At 39.0% G+C, this 13,193-nt stretch overlaps 1 protein-coding gene across 18 annotated transcripts in view; it reads right to left on the bottom strand.

Annotated features, from left to right (window-relative positions):
• The window catches only part of LOC133659919 (ATP-dependent translocase ABCB1-like), a 99,415-nt gene that overhangs the window by 2,114 nt on the left and 84,108 nt on the right, over positions 1–13,193 (bottom strand). For 10 of the 18 annotated variants that reach the window (XM_062062788.1, XM_062062792.1, XM_062062785.1 and 7 more), the window contains 15 exons: positions 12,988–13,098; positions 12,789–12,914; positions 12,428–12,631; positions 12,178–12,348; positions 9,087–9,248; positions 8,825–9,004; positions 8,601–8,747; positions 7,055–7,159; positions 4,175–4,252; positions 1,924–2,007; positions 1,645–1,848; positions 935–1,035; positions 712–852; positions 417–573; positions 132–329 (listed from right to left, as the gene is read on the bottom strand). In XM_062062788.1, coding sequence (XP_061918772.1) covers positions 132–329; positions 417–573; positions 712–852; positions 935–1,035; positions 1,645–1,848; positions 1,924–2,007; positions 4,175–4,252; positions 7,055–7,159; positions 8,601–8,747; positions 8,825–9,004; positions 9,087–9,248; positions 12,178–12,348; positions 12,428–12,631; positions 12,789–12,914; positions 12,988–13,098 — 2,169 coding nt within the window. Of the gene's footprint in view, positions 1–131; positions 330–416; positions 574–711; positions 853–934; positions 1,036–1,644; positions 1,849–1,923; positions 2,008–4,174; positions 4,253–7,054; positions 7,160–7,564; positions 7,632–8,600; positions 8,748–8,824; positions 9,005–9,086; positions 10,350–12,177; positions 12,349–12,427; positions 12,632–12,788; positions 12,915–12,987; positions 13,099–13,193 lie in introns of those variants that run through there. The other 8 variants (XM_062062793.1, XM_062062797.1, XR_009827743.1 and 5 more) reach the window with 8 other exon arrangements.

The raw sequence follows: 13,193 nt of genomic DNA, 5'->3' as shown, positions 1-13,193 counted from the left end.
GTATTAGTATTTTCCAAGAGAGCAAAAAAAAAAAGCAATAAATCAAGTAGCATGTGTGTGTCTTTTTCTAGAGATTATTTGTGCAGTGAAGTACTCATTAAGAATGCCAAAAGTTGTATTTGTCTTCTCACCACTGTTCCATGCGTGGTGTCATAGAACCTCTCCAAAAGTTGGATGGTTGTGCTTTTTCCACAGCCACTGCTTCCTACCAGTGCCAATGTCTCTCCCTTGCACACCTTCAGGTTCAGCCCTCGTAGGACAGATACATTAGGGCGGCAAGGGTAGTTAAACTTGACACCTTCAAATTGCACGTTGCCATCAAATTGCTCCTGGCATTTGAAGCAAGCGAGAACATGTATTAAGACTGTAGATTTATAATCAGTACTTGATCTCATGTGAGGGTTTTAACTGCTTACCAGTGTCTGTCCTTCTTCTGAGAGATTATCAATAGCTGGCTGTCTTTTCAGAAGCACCATAATACGAGCGGCTGATATTTTGGCTTTGGCATAGTTTGGAGTGAAAGCATTGGTCTCTCCAACAGATATAGCACCATATATAAGCACCATAACAACTCTGAGAGAAGACATTCAGTTTACACTTTAGGAAAATGTGTATTTTGTAAGGCTGGGCACGTTAGTGTTTATGTTTTGTCCAGTGTTGTAGAATTGTTTGACAGAAGACAGTTAATCTCCAAAAATGGATGACACTCACAAGAAAACTCCCTCAACATTCATTCGTCCTTCGTCAATAAGCCAAGCTCCAAAGTAGAAACATCCTGCATAGGCAAAGTATAGCATGGCTTGGGATAAGCCAAAGGCTACACCCTGCACATGGGCTTTTACGAGGGAGTTCCTGCAGAGAAAATTAAAAGGTACAAATATATGTTTTTATCTTTTCAAATATTCATACACAGTGGATGTGGGAAGTCACATACCTGAATGGAACGCTGAGGTTGCTGTGGTACAAAGATTCAAACAATGGTTCTCTGGTCAGAGATGCAACAGTACGGATATTGTCAGTGGCTTCTGTAAAAATCTGATAAGACGCATCATGAAAACATACATGTTGTATACCATAGGAGCACACTTGAAGCACAATAGTAGCCAGCACAAGCACATGGTACTCAGCTTGCCTCAGTTTGGACCTGTCAATTTTCCACTGTAGAATAGTTTCAAATTTAACAATCTGCATGTGTCAAGCTAGTTGTTGACTTGTTCCAAATAAAGAATTTAGGACTACTAATCTTTAACGTTTAAAGTTTAAGATGCTATATATCACCATTTCCTAAAACCCAATACTTTCCTGGTCGGATGCCACCTAGCTGGATAATTACTGGTATCGTTCAAGCATGAAAAAAGACACGGTAGGTTTTACCTGATGCCTCACCCATTTGAGAAGCACTGCACTAAGGAGACACAATTAATTCAATAGATAACTTGATGAACGAAGAAAACCAGACTGCTGCAACAATGTGGAGAGAGTGAATGACGGTATTGATGAATTTGCTCAACACATTTTAATAACCCTGACTAACAATTTGTTTCAGGTTTTGAAAGTGTAAAAGGGTTATTGTGGAGTAAAACAGTACTGAGCTGAGTAGGCACCAAGCAGTTCAGCTGAACATATCCACCACCAAATGCCTACCTTTCCAGCCATCTCCAGCTCCTTCATGTCCTCTCTAGTGTGCCCAGCTATCAAGTGCGCCTGCACACTTCCACCCGCTATCATGACCGGACCTATGACTAGTAAGAGGAGACTTAGTTCCCAGCCATACAAAAAGGAAACAATCAGACAGGTTGTCATGTTAGCAATATTTTGGACGACGGCGGCCAAACGTAATCCCGTAACCTAAACCAAAGAAAACAATGTTGATCAGTGTGGTAAAAGAACATTATGTGTATACTAGAGCAAGAAGTGCCTTACCCCTTGTACTTGAGCAGTATCAGAGGCCAGCCTTGTTGACAGAGCGCCAACACTGTTATTGGGGTTATCAAACCAGCCAAGGTCCTAAGAGAAAAATCTGTAAGCTGTTTTCCAGATCTCATGGAATTGATAAAAAAGTTGAAACTCTTGATTGATTACAATTTATTTTATTAATTTGTTGAGAGAAAAATAATCTAAGCATTATCAGTAGAAACCAAAAACATTAACCAGATGCCACCTAATTACACTTAAATCTACTTAATTATCCACAAAATAGCTCCCGCGGCTCACGCTCACGCTGTTTCTTTACGTGTGAAGCTTTCCTCCTTATTAGCTTTTTGGTGCAGGCATTGAATCCACGGCCCAACACACTTGTGCTTATCAATTGTAAACTTTTGTTTATGTTCCAACACATTAAAGCTGTTGCCTGCTTAAGATAAAAATAATGGGTCACCATTGAGAGTGATCCATTGCTGTGATATTTGTTGGTACAGTGGTACCTGAACTTATGAGTACCTTAATTTACGAGTATTTTGAGATACAAGCGGTCCCCAAGCTTTTTGTTATGTTTTAAGTTGAGAGCATTATTTAAATTATTTAAGGGGGGATTAAAGTATTTTAAATACATTTAAAGGGGAACTGAACTTTTTGTGGAATTTCGCCTATCATTCACAATCATTATGAAACGATGGAACTGCACATATCACCTCATGCTACCACAAGCAGCTAGGGCACTGCAAAAATGACAAACAAGCCAAAATTTGAAAAGTGAGGCGACCAAAATGGTCTGTGACCACTATCTGCTAAAGCATTTCTCAATCAGGGTTGTCTTGCTAATTGCCTCTCACTTCCACGTTGTTTGTCTCATTTGTACAGCAGCAGATGAATTTGATCGATACCCACCGAACAACTTAATATGTGACTGACATGGACTTACACCAGACCTGGGCATTCTGCGGCCCGTGGGCCGCATCCGGCCCTTTGTGTGTCCCTGTCCGGCCCGCGTGAGGCCAATTATAAATTACAAAATAAATTTTAAAAAGTATCTATGTCGAGTGTGCAATACAACGGTGCTGCTTTTGTTTTGAAAATCGTTATTTGTATTACTTCCGTGTGGATGTATGCGTGTGCGTGATTGTGAGTGAATGTGAACAACTGCAATTACAAAATAAAGTTGAAAAAACATCTATGTCCTGCGCGCAATACAACTGTGCTGCTTTTATTTTGAAAAGTATTATTTATGGGCGTGTGTCCGTGTGTAACCTGCGAGTGAAGGTGCACATGCAGCGACAAGTGATGCACGATTTACACCCGAGACGCCAAAAAGAGAAAAGTTGATGAGGAATGCCGTGTTTCCAACAACACATGAACTGCAAAGCAACGTCCCCTCACCTAAGGTGCGTGCCTGCGCAATTGCGCACTGCTCAAGCGTCTGCTGCGCGCAGCAAATATATGCCGCGCACCAAATCAAATCCCATCTGAATTCTAAACAAAATAAACATATTTATTCTATGTAATTTTGCAATGCAACTTTGAGTGACAGTGACAACAAGCGACCCTAACTGTGTTCGTCAACACCGTTCAATTGAACACCGTTCAATTATTGTAACGTCTATCGAGATGCTTCGAGGACAGGAATTATATCCATCACTTTATTGAACAAAACTGTTTATATTCGGACATAACCACACCAAAAACATGAGTAAAACAATTCTATCTGGAAAAACTAGTCATTTTCTGCCGTACAAACCAGGCCAAAACCAACTTGTCATCTGTCACCAACACGCATAGCACTAAACCACTGGTGCGTTTAAGGCCACACAAAAAGTCGGACAACTCAAACACCACACAAAGTTACACTATGACTCCTCAGTCATACGTGTGCTTATTTTACTGTCATTTATTATTAATGTTAATTTATATATATTAGTCATGGAATGCTGTTACACACACTATGTTGAAGTATTACTATTATTATTATTATTATTATTATTTATCTTACGGTATATATCAAAAATAATATTGAGCAAAATTTAATTGAAATATTGTCGATGTGGCCCTCCAGCAGTGCTCGGGTAGCTCATGCGGCCCCCGGTAAAAATTAATTGCCCACCCCTGACTTACACTGTAATGATCGTAAGACTTATTTTTTTTAACAATGTGTATCTTTGGAATCACTAGTCAGGATCACAAGTTAACAATCCTTTTGACATAATATTCATGTCCAATGAGAATTAATTGACACACTCACCTGCCTCAACATGGCCTTGAAAGACGCATGTCTCAGTTTCATAGTCAGGTTCTGTCCAGCTATACCAAAACAGAAACCCTGTGAAACAAAAAAAATATGAACACACTTAAAACACTGTGGAAATATGAAGTTAATTCTTAAAGAGTGGACAAAAATGTTGTCAACTTGTTTATTCAGTGGCCATAAGTACGACAATATGTTGTTGATATTCAACATAAATTATAATCATATACTGTACAATATTTGCCGCAACCTGCTGTGGTAACTACAAAACCAGTGAAGTTGTCACGTTGTGTAAATCGTAAATAAAAAACAGAATACAATGATTTGCAAATCCTTTTCAACTTATATTCAATTGAATACACTGCAAACACAAGATATTTATTGTTCGAACTGAGAAACCAATTTTTTTTGTTTTGCAAGTAATCATTAACTTAGAATTTAACGGCAGCAACAATTGCAAAAAAGTTGGCACAGGCGCATTTTACCACTGTGTTACATGGCCTTTCCTTTTAACAACACTCAGTAAACGTTTGGGGACTGAGGAGACCAATTTTTGAAGTGGAATTCTTTCCCATTCTTGCTTGAGCTTAAGTTGTTCAACAGTCCGGGATCTCCGTTATGGTATTTTTGACGCTTCATAATGCGCCACACCTTTTCAATGAGAGGTCTGGACTACAGGTAGGCCAGTCTAGAGCAATAGTGTTGCTGAACACAAGACAATAATGACTGTGCATGTGAGCTGTGTGCTTGGTATTTTTATCTATGTTTTTATGTGTTATTATGAATTTGCACTAAATTAGTTTTGCATACAATTTCGTTGTACAATGACAATAAAGGTATATTCTATTCTATTCTATTCTAGTACCCGCACTCTTTTACTACGAAGCAACGCTGTTGTAACACGTGCAGAATGTGGCTTGGCATTGTCTTGCTGAAATAAGCAGGGGCGTCCATGAAAAAGACCTTGCTTGGATGGCAACATATGTTGCTCCAAAACCTTTATGAACCTTTCAGCATTAATGGTGCCTTCACAGATGTGTAAGTTACCTTCGGCACTAATGGGACGGCGTGGCGTAGTGGGTAGAGCAACCGTGCCAGAAACCTGAGGGTTGCAGGTTCGCTCCCCGCCTCTTACCATCCAAAAATCGCTGCCGTTGTGTCCTTGGGCAGGACACTTCACCCCTTGCCCCCGGTGCCACTCACACCGGTGAAATGAATGATGAATGAATGGTAGGTGGTGGTCGGAGGGGCCGTAGGCGCAAACTGGCAGCCTCGCTTCCGTCAGTCTACCCCAGGGTAGCTGTGGCTACAAATGTAGCTTACCACAACCAGGTGTGAATGAATGATGGGTTCCCACTTCTCTGTGAGCGCTTTGAGTATCTAACAATAGAAAAGCGCGATACAAATCGAATCCATTATTATTATTATTATTAATACACCCCCATACCATCACAGATGCTGGCTTTTGAACTTTGCGCCTAGAACAGTCCGGATGGTGCTTTTCCTCTTTGGTACGGATAACACGACGTCCACAGTTTCCAAAAACAATTTGAAATATGGACTCGTCAGACCACAGAACACTTTTCCACTTTGCATCAGTCCATCTTAGATGAACTCGGGGCCAGCAAAGCCGGCAGCGTTTCTGGGTGTTGTTGATAATTGGCTTTGGCTTTGCATAGTAGAGTTTTAACTTGCACTTAAAGATGTATCGACAAACTGTAGTTACTGACAATGGTTTTCTGAAGTGTTTCTGAGCCCATTTGGTGATATCCTTTACACACTGATGTCGTTTTTTGATGCAGTACCGCCTGAGGGATCGAAGGTCACGGGCATTCAAAGTTGGTTTTCGGTCTTGGGCTCACATACAGTGATCGCTCCAGATTCTCTGAACCTTTTGATATTACAGACCGTAGATGGTGAAATCCCTAAATTCCTTGCAATAGCTGGTTGAGAAATGTTGTTAGACAATTTGCTCAGTCATTTGTTCACAAAGTGGTGACCTTCGCCCCATCCTTGTTTGTGAATGACTGAGCATTTCATGGAAGCTGCTTTTATACCCAATCATGGCACCCACCTTTTCCCAATTAGCCTGTTCACCCGTGGGATGTTCCAAATAAGTGTTTGATGAACATTCCTCAACTTTCTCAGTCTTTTTTGGCACTTGTGCCAGCTTTTTTGAAACATTTTGCAGGCATCAAATTCCAAATGAGCTATAACAAAGTTTATCAGTTTGAACATTAAATATATTGTCTTTGCAGTCTATTCAATTGAATATAGGATAAAAAGGATTTGCAAATCATTGTATTCTGTTTTTATTTACCATTTACTCAACGTGCCAACTTCACTGGTTTTGGGTTTTGTACATGTACGTGCCTCTTGTGGCCCAGAAAATGGGTTTGATCCCCCACCAGGTTTTTGTCAAGAAAGGTATCCGGTGTAAACATGTTTGGGGATCACTCATGACGACGACGACATTTATTGTGGCAAACAAGGCCAATGCGGGCAGCGCAGGATCTTCCACAATGTGTCCTCCGGCCATGCACGTTCAATTGTTTTTTTCTCCAAACTTTGTTCCACAGCACGAGCGGTACCATTTTTCCAGATGGGATATTTTTTGACCCCTTTGGGAGGCTCGGCATTAGCGGAACCCAGTATATTCAATTGAATATACGTTGAAAAGGATTTGCAAATCATTGTATTCTGTTTTTATTTACGATTTACACAACGTGCTAACTTCACTGGTTTTGTAAAAGCTAGCATTGCTTTTTTTGGTTTTGTTTTCATGACTTATGTTCAGTAAACTATGGCTAATGCTCAACTTATTTTAATTGTGATTATTACACTGTACTAACATGTGGAAAATGTGTGCATGAATACCTGAAGAAATACAATAAAAAAAGATACAACTCCAATAACTGCAAACATTAGGGAAAGGAATACAGAGTTTTTTCTGATCTCCTCTTGATCAGAAGTCGAAAACACCTGAAAGTTTGAAAAAAAGCAGGATCACAATTTTGTGTTGATCACTTAAAACAGGGGTGTCCAAACGTTTTGACTTAGGGGCTGCAATAATTTGGCCAAGGACCGAAAGTTGGCTGCATGTAAAGTAACTGTGTATACACACACACGCACGCACGCACGTACACACACACACACACACACACACACACACACACACACACACACACATGTACAGTATCTACAGTACAGGCCAAAAGTTTGGACACACCTTCTCAATCAATGTGTTTTCTTTATTTTCATGACTGTGACTGATTGTCACTGAAGGCATCAAAAGTATGAATGAACACATGTGGAGGTATGTACTTAACAAAAAAAAGGTGAAATAACTGAAACATGTTTTATATTCTAGTTTCTTCAAAATAGCCACCCTTTGCTTTGATTACTGCTTCGCACATTCTTGGCATTCTCTCGATGAGCTTCAAAAGGTAGTCACCTGAAATGGTTGAAAGTGTATGTAAACTTTTGATCGCGACTGTATATATATATACACACACACACACACACACACACACACACACACACACACACACACACACACACACACACACACACACACACACACACACACACACACATATGATATATATATATATATATATATATAGATAAATATTTATCTCCATACGGCCGCTCTACCCACTACACCATACCGCCCCGATATTTATAGATACATATATCTATATATATAAATATATATAAATATATAGATATATATTCCTATATGTGTGTAGCTATTATATCAATATAACAGATATATAATTAATATAATTGGAAGAGTATGTGAGAGTGGACTTCTACCTTGTTTACTACCGTGTTTTGGACTCAATCAGATATATCATGCAGCTAAAATGAGGCATACATGGATAAAAGTGGAGCGTGTTTTGCATTTTTCCCATCATGCTTTGTAATGGATGTGAATGGGTGCAATTTAGATCTTTTTATGGCGTATGGACATTTGTATAATATCCACAAAGTTCAGTGACCATGTGTTGGTTGGATTTTTTTGCATTTGTTTGCATTGGGTCATATAAATAAATGCATGATTTCAGTCAGAATGTAACAATAGATCATTGACCAAGAAAAACTCATGTTTTCTAGTAAATAGCAGCATCAAAACATTTGGGACTTTTAAAAAAAGTACCACTGATAGTCTCACACACTAGGTGTGGTGAAATTACTCCCTGCATTTGACCCATCCCCTTGTTGGGGAGCAGTGAGCAGCATCGGTGGCCGCGCTCTAAAATTAATGCAATCCCCCTGCTGGCATGATTTCTTATCAAACTCATGATGTCTCGCACTTGGTCAGCGGGTCGTAGTTTGAACACCCCTGGTTTAAAAAGCCACTTTCTGTGATTTTGTCCAAAACTAAAAGCAATCTTGTTTGGAAGAAGTTGTAACCTACAACAACGAACTTGGCGACGATGATATCGAACATAGGCAGCGTCATTCCATTGAGTGCAGCACTGATGCTTCCAAACAAAAAGTAAGGCCATTCAGGAAGGTTGAAACGCATCACTTCGAGGAATGACACAAGTGGAACTTTTTCATCCTGCAGAAAGAGGGACAAAGAGCTGGATCAATTCCCTCCCTTCTTATTTGTAAAGCAAATTGAGACATTTCCAGTACCAATTCTAGATCCACTGTCTTTTCTGTAGCATCCACCAATGTTTCCTTCTCTTCTTTTTTCCCCTCTGAGTCAGCAGAGGAAAACTTCCTTTTTTGCAAAGAAGATTCTGAGAAAGTTATTGACAGTGGTGTATTTTCATGCTGCTGAAACTCATCCCCCTCCTCTGCTTTTTGAATTGTCTGTAAAATGGAAATGATGGCAAAGTACAAGGTTGATAGTTTTAAAAATATAAACATCACCAAACGTTGAGTAAAAGTTTACCTGCATAGTGACGAGAGCGTGATAGACACCCTGTTTTTCCATCAGCTGACTATGAGTCCCCAACTCAACAACCTCTCCATTTTGTATGCCAGCAATGATATCAGCGTTTTTGATAGTCGAGAGGCGATGGGCCACAATTATGGTGGTCCGACCCTGTCTGACCTGCACAAAACATAACAGTTTTGTATAAATTGCATTAAACTTTAAAGTTTTTTGGAAGGGTGCTCATCATCCACAATCCTTATGTGAGACAAGAACATTTCTCAATACCTTTTTTGTGCATTCGTGCAGTAAAAAACTGCTAGTATGCAGGTAATGGAGAGTCATCTCTCTTGTTATGTTATGTTATTTTCATTTATTATGCGCCCCCTAACCAACTGTTACATCAGCCTAGCGCTCAAAGAACAAGAGTCCAGATTTTTACATAGCGTGTGAAATTTCAAAGTTAACCAACTTCTCGACTTGATGCAACAATCTACTTCTACAAAGCATGATTTATAACCTATCATTAATTTTTCCAAACTCAAATACGAGACAACAACAGAAGCTCAAGTAGCGACATTAGCAAATGTCTCACCTGTGCCCAGAGGAGCACTGTGAGCAAACTGATGTGTCACTACGCCAGTAAAGTAGTTCCTCTGTGTTGGCTCTTAAAATACTAATGTCACTATTGCTTGTTAATATGTAGGTCACGGCAGGTAAATGGAGCATTGTTGGCGGTTTTGGGGTGATTTTTAGAGGGCTTTACAGGTGGACTAGATGGATCCCATTACCTGCATTGTTAACCTCATTGTACTTGTAGTTGTTTTTTTTTACTATTTAGAATGCACAGAAAAGGGAAAGATCGTGTTCTTGTCTCACGTACTGTATGGATTGATGGGATGAGCAAAATTCCAAAAAAGTGCATGTCTATGGATGTTCTCATTACACAGGCACTGTACTCTTGTTTGGCCAAAACTATAGTTTAATATGTGTGCTGTACTGTACCCACGAGGCATTTTTGTGGTTTTTGCCATAGAAAATGCCAGATTTCGGGGCAGCATTTTCAGACAGTTTCGGTAAAAATTGCGATGTTGTAAGGCTTATTGTTTTCAATATCATTACAATCTCTAGTAATTTTATGAATTTGTGGGATGGTAGAGCGGTTGCAGGTTCGATCCCAGCTTCCGCCATCCTAATCACGGCCGTTGTGTCTTGGGCAAGACACTTCACCCACCTTGCTCCCAGTGGCACCTACACTGGTGTATGAATGTGCAGGACTTCCTGAAAAAAAGATTCTTAATCTCAATTAAATAACAAAAAAGGTAAGGTAAATAAAGGTTAAAAAAAATAAAATAAAAAAACTAATTTGTGTTTGCTGTGTTTTTTTGTAATCCTGACCCCAAAAAGAAAAGCATTTGAACAACTATAACAAACTGTGCTTCATTTTCATCTGATATTAAACATTTTTGAACATTGACAAAAATGCATTAGTCCCCCCAGAATCTTCCGGTCTTTTTTGAGAGGCCTGAATTTGCAGAAGTTCTTCACAAATATTGCAATGGAAAGTGAAGTTTTTTTTAAAGTGTTCGTATCAATACAATTGGGGGAGAAAGTAAAAGTTGCAATAAATTGTCGTGATCCTCCCTCTGCAATTATAAAAGGGAACTTTGATGAAGAAAAAGTACTAATTACGGCAATTATTAAATTCAAACGTAAAGATTGAGAAGAGCCCCTGATGAACATGGCAAACAAGAAAGTGCAAAATAGGCTTTGCTATAACAAAGTACACATGTATTACTGCAAGGAAAATACTAGATATTACATATCAGCCTTCACATGATTAAAAAAAAACATACATTTCATAATTAAAAATAATTTATGCTAAAGATGAACAAACAATGCAAAAAATCCCAAAGGACATTACTATAGAAATGAAATTTTTTATACCTTCTGTTTACTGAGTACTCCAAAGATATCTAAGCTTAATATCTAGTCTTCTCCCTTGGTATAGATGTACTGTAGTAAAAATGGTTGAAGGGTGTACAGTACAGTACAGTATCTCACTTTTGTGAGATACTGTACTGTATATTTACAAATGCCTATTAAAGTTATTGTCAATATAGTCTTAATTCACAACATATACATTTATACATAGTGTATTAAATACGTATCTTATCCAACATAGTGCACCATCTGCTGGTATTTTTATTGTTCACACGTGACTAATTCACACACACTAGTGCATTTTTTGTAAAACAAACACCACCAAAGGCTGTCTCATTGTTGTTGATGCTTTTGTTATTATTATTATTATTGTCTGATGTCTACTTTGTCATCCACAAGTTGCAGATATTCTTGTGCACATTTCTGCATTTAGAAAGTTGAAAGACGATTGCAAACTTTTGTTTGTGCTCCAACACTTTGCACAGTTCCGTTGCAATCGAGTGCTACTGTCGATGATTGGTCAAATGTGCGGGGAAAATGTGGCGATTGGACTAAGTAGCAAAACTGCACATAATTTGCGGGTATCGGTTGAATTTGCGCAATCCCAACATGGCGAAATCCTGGGGGGACTTACTGTATGTTTGCCCATGCTGAACATGTGTCCAATTTAAACAAATAATCAGTCTCATGCCTCCGTTATTGCTGTAGAAAACTACTTATGGGTCCACCTTGGTAATTACGGCAAACTTGCAGTTGAAAGAAAATGTATTGTCTGGGTTTATCGCGATTGTGCTGCCTCTGAAATATAGGATAGGATAGGATTCACTATTATCCCACAATGGGGAAACGATGAGGTTGCAGTTCAGATACAAAACGTTGACTAAAAAAAATTGGTCAAAACACATGAAAACAAGAGGGAAACATTAAAGAACACAAATGACATAAACAACAATAAAAGTGCAAAAAGTCCAATTCAGCTGCCATTCAGTGGCCCCATTCAGTGGCGCCATTCGGTGGTGCTTTATGTACTCACAAGGGTTACCTAAAATTTGGACATACCAAGTAACTAACTAATGTTTGGACCACATTAGTACAAACTAGAATAAAAATGTTTTAGTTTAAAGAAGAGAAGTGCCTCAACATGTGCCGAAACATATGTTTGTACCTTGTCCAGTGCAGATTGTACCACAGTCTCACTCTCAACATCAAGAGCAGATGTTGCTTCATCCAGCAGAAGTATTTTGGGGTTACGGACAAGCACTCGAGCAATTGCGATTCTTTGCTTCTGTCCTCCACTCATCTGAATCCCTCGATCCCCAACCAGTGTCTCAAAATTCTGTTCAAGGAAGATATTCTCATCAATGGAAAGTGTCAGTCAAATATGTTCATAAGTAAAGTCATAAATAAAGTTGTACATCAGGAAAGTTCATTATAAAGTCGTAAGCGTTGGCCTCCTTGGCAGCTTGTTCTATCTCCTGCTGCGTCACGTCCATTTGTCCATATCGAATGTTCTCTGCGATGGTGGTGGCAAAAAGGACTGGCTCTTGACTCACAACACCAATCTTCTCTCGCAGATAGCGGACATTGAGAGAACGGATGTCATGGTCATCAATAAATATCTACAAAGAGAAAGACAAGGATATCATTTTTAAATATTCTTGATTGTAAGAAATACCTAAATGATCAAGGTTTGGATGGACTCGTTTGTTCTTCCGTTGAGATTCAGCAGTTTCCATTTATTGTCAATATATTTTTAGAGTGAGGATATGTGCTTACAGATCCCTCTTGAATATCGTAGAACCTCTGCAACAGCTGGATTGTGGTGCTTTTTCCACAGCCACTGCTTCCTACTAAAGCCATGGTCTGTCCACTCTTCACAATCAGGGATAAGTTGTTTAATACCTGCATAATACAATGTCAAATATAGAACAGTCAAATATCAGTTTAACTTAAACAGTGTCAGTGAGGAGCTTACTTTGACTTCTGGCCTTGAGGGGTAGTTAAAGTGGATGTTCTTGAACTCAATGTTTCCATTAATGAAGTTAAGTTTGTAGCCGTGCTCTGAATAGCTGTCAATACTCGGTATCTGTAAAGTTACATGTTTGTGGGAAAAAGTTTTGAAGATGTAATGAATGGCTGGTACCGTGGATGGTAGATCTGTGGAGGATAGTTGAGATTATC

This window comes from Entelurus aequoreus, linkage group LG11 (assembly GCF_033978785.1).
Source record: "Entelurus aequoreus isolate RoL-2023_Sb linkage group LG11, RoL_Eaeq_v1.1, whole genome shotgun sequence".
NCBI classification, from domain to species: domain Eukaryota; kingdom Metazoa; phylum Chordata; class Actinopteri; order Syngnathiformes; family Syngnathidae; genus Entelurus; species Entelurus aequoreus.
The sequence above is the reverse complement of the archived record's forward strand: the minus strand, read 5'-3'. Positions and strand labels throughout refer to the sequence as shown.